The 3380-nt window shown below is 46.4% G+C and overlaps 1 protein-coding gene across 1 annotated transcript; it reads left to right on the plus strand.

Moving 5' to 3' along the window:
• The first annotated feature begins 645 nt into the window (after nt 1-645).
• LOC135564870 (uncharacterized transmembrane protein DDB_G0289901-like) lies at nt 646-2553 on the plus strand. Its single transcript, XM_065010949.1, has 2 exons — nt 646-1208; nt 1314-2553. Exons 1-2 carry the CDS (start codon nt 646-648, stop codon nt 2551-2553), a joined length of 1803 nt encoding a protein of 600 aa, XP_064867021.1.
• Nucleotides 2554-3380: the final 827 nt, after the last annotated feature.

The following is a 3380-nucleotide window of genomic DNA, read 5'->3' on the forward strand; positions in this document are numbered from 1 at the left end:
ACACACTCACAGACACACACATGTCCTATAAGGTTTGAGTTTAGGTGGACATCCACTTTACTACTAGAGTTGATGTCTGTCCACTGTGGGAATCTAATTAGCATAATACAAAAATCCCCATCAAAATCTGTCTGTTTAAGATCTTGATATCTACATTTTGTATTCAATGCATTTCTATGGACTACTAGCAGTAAAAGCAAATTCAATCAATGTAATCTAATTCTTTTGTTGTATTTTTATATACTGACAGGGGTCCTAAACTTCTAAATCAAATAGCTAAATCATCTTTGGAATGACCATCTTAAAACAATTCCATAACTTAGCTTAGTAGAAACCTGGCCCTGGGCCCTTAGACCTCAAGTGGACATCCACTGTACTACTAGAAGTTGTCAGACAGTCTCCTGGGAACGTTGTGGAATGGAACAAAGGAGAATAGGGAGCTAGCTGTTCTCATAGTCATACTGTATCACACACACACACACACACACACACACACACACACACACACACACACATACACACATACACACACACACACACACACACACACAGGTACTCTGACTGAATAACATTCCAACGCACCATGTTAGCAGACAGACAGGGACATAGCGTATAGCGGAGCACAAAGGAGGATCTAACTACCACATGGTGGATAACTCTGGAGGTCCTGGAGGATCTAACTACCACAGGGTGGATAACTCTAGAGATCCAGGAGGATCTAACTACCACAGGGTGGATAACTCTGGAGGTCCTGGAGGATCTAACTACCACAGGGTTAATAACTCTGGAGGATCTAACTACAACAGGGTGGATAACTCTGGAGGATCTAACTACCACAGGGTGGATAACTCTGGAGGTCCTGGAGGATCTAACTACCACAGGGTGGATAACTCTGGAGGTCCAGGAGGATCTAACTACCACAGGGTGGATAACTCTGGAAGTCCTGGAGGATCTAACTACCACAGGGTGGATAACTCTGGAGGTCCTGGAGGATATAACTACCACAGGGTGGATAACTCTGGAAGTCCTGGAGGATCTAACTACCACAGGGTGGATAACTCTGGAGGTCCTGGAGGATCTAACTACCACAGGGTGGATAACTCTAGAGATCCTGGAGGATCTAACTACCACAGGGTGGATAACTCAGAGGTTCTAACTACCACAGGGTGGATAACTCTGGAGGTCCTGGAGGATCTAACTACCACAGGGTGGATAACTCAGAGGTTCTAACTACCACAGGGTGGATAACTCTGGAGGTCCTGGAGGATCTAACTACCACAGGGTGGATAACTCAGAGGTTCTAACTACCACAGGGTGGATAACTCTGGAGGTCCTGGAGGATCTAACTACCACAGGGTGGATAACTCTGGAGGTCCTGGGGGATCTAACTACCACAGGGTGGATAACTCTGGAAGTCCTGGAGGATCTAACTACAACAGGGTGGATAACTCTGGAGGTCCTGGAGGATCTAACTACCACAGGGTGGATAACTCTGGAAGTCCTGGAGGATCTAACTACCACAGGGTGGATAACTCTGGAGGTCCTGGAGGATCTAACTACCACAGGGTGGATAACTCTGGAGGTCCTGGGGGATCTAACTACCACAGGGTGGATAACTCTGGAAGTCCTGGAGGATCTAACTACAACAGGGTGGATAACTATGGAGGTCCTGGAGGATCTAACTACCACAGGGTGGATAACTCTGGAAGTCCTGGAGGATCTAACTACAACAGGGTGGATAACTCTGGAGGTCCTGGGGGATCTAACTACCACATGGTGGATAACTCTGGAGGTCCTGGAGGATCTAACTACCACATGGTGGATAACTCTGGAGGTCCTGGAGCATCTAACTACCACATGGTGGATAACTCTGGAGGTCCTGGAGGATCTAACTACCACATGGTGGATAACTCTGGAGGTCCTGGAGGATCTAACTACCACATGGTGGATAACTCTAGAGATCCTGGAGCATCTAACTACCACATGGTGGATAACTCTGGAGGTCCTGGAGGATCTAACTACCCCAGGGTTAATAACTCTGGAGGATCTAACTACCACAGGGTTAATAACTCTGGAGGATCTAACTACCACAGGGTGGATAACTCTGGAGGATCTAACTACCACAGGGTTAATAACTCTGGAGGATCTAACTACCACAGGGTTAATAACTCTGGAGGATCTAACTACCACAGGGTGGATAACTCTGGAGGATCTAACTACCACAGGGTTAATAACTCTGGAGGATCTAACTACAACAGGGTTAATAACTCTGGAGGATCTAACTACCACAGGGTGGATAACTCTGGAGGATCTAACTACCACAGGGTGGATAACTCTGGAGGATCTAACTACCACAGGGCGGGTAACTCTGGAGGATCTAACTACCACAGGGTGGATAACTCTGGAGGATCTAACTACCACAGGGTGGATAACTCTGTGAAGGTCCTGGAGGATCTAAATTCATCTTGGGTCTTCAATCTAGAGCTGTGTTGGAACAAAATGCCTGCACATACTGCGGCACTCCAGGACCTGGGTTACATAACTACATGCTAACTATGTAACTTTCCATAGAGTGTGACCATGTACTGTAATCTATGATTCCAGCTACATACTGTAAAGTTAATGGCAGCGAGAGTGAGGAGACAAGGAGAGGAAGCCATTTCAGATCAGTAGGGCATGCTAGTCTCTATAGATAAGAGAGGGTGTCATGTTCAAAGCTCCAAGAACTCAAACTCTCCTTCTAACTCCAATAGTTAACTTCTCATCTCACACATTCCCTTTTTTCTATCCCAAGGCTATGTACTCTCTGCTAATGATGTCAATGCTTCAATAGTGGATAAAAGAAGTGTGCATTTAACACATAAATCAGGCTTTCTAACAGGCCCGCCACGATCCTTGCTGCCTTTGTAGTGGACCCAACGTTAGATTAAGTGTCAGTGTTATTGAATTCATACTGTACCCTTGGGGTGCCAGGGAGTGGAGAGGTTGTGGGAGGGGGTGCGAGGATCAGGGGGGGGGTGGGGGTGTGCGTGTCTGCGTGTGTGCTCGTCCCGGGCCTGCGTATGTATGTTTGTGCGTGCGTGTGTACATGTGTGCATGTGTGTGCGTTCGTTCGGTTAAATGAAATGAAATGACTGCAGTCTGAGAGACTTGGCTTTAGACTTTGTGTTAAGTGTTAAGGAGGATATGTCCGAGTCGATATTGACTCATGAGATAGAAGCCATTTGTTTTGCTATTGATTAGCTGATGCCCACAGCTTGTTTCCTGGTATTTGCTTGATCATGGAGCTCTAGGTGTGGGATAAATATTGAGAGCAGAGAATGAACACACTGCAGGATGACTGGCTGAATCATGCAGGAAATCCAGACAGAAACGACGTG

The sequence above is a fragment of the Oncorhynchus nerka genome, linkage group LG26 (assembly GCF_034236695.1).
Source record: "Oncorhynchus nerka isolate Pitt River linkage group LG26, Oner_Uvic_2.0, whole genome shotgun sequence".
Lineage (NCBI taxonomy): Eukaryota > Metazoa > Chordata > Actinopteri > Salmoniformes > Salmonidae > Oncorhynchus > Oncorhynchus nerka.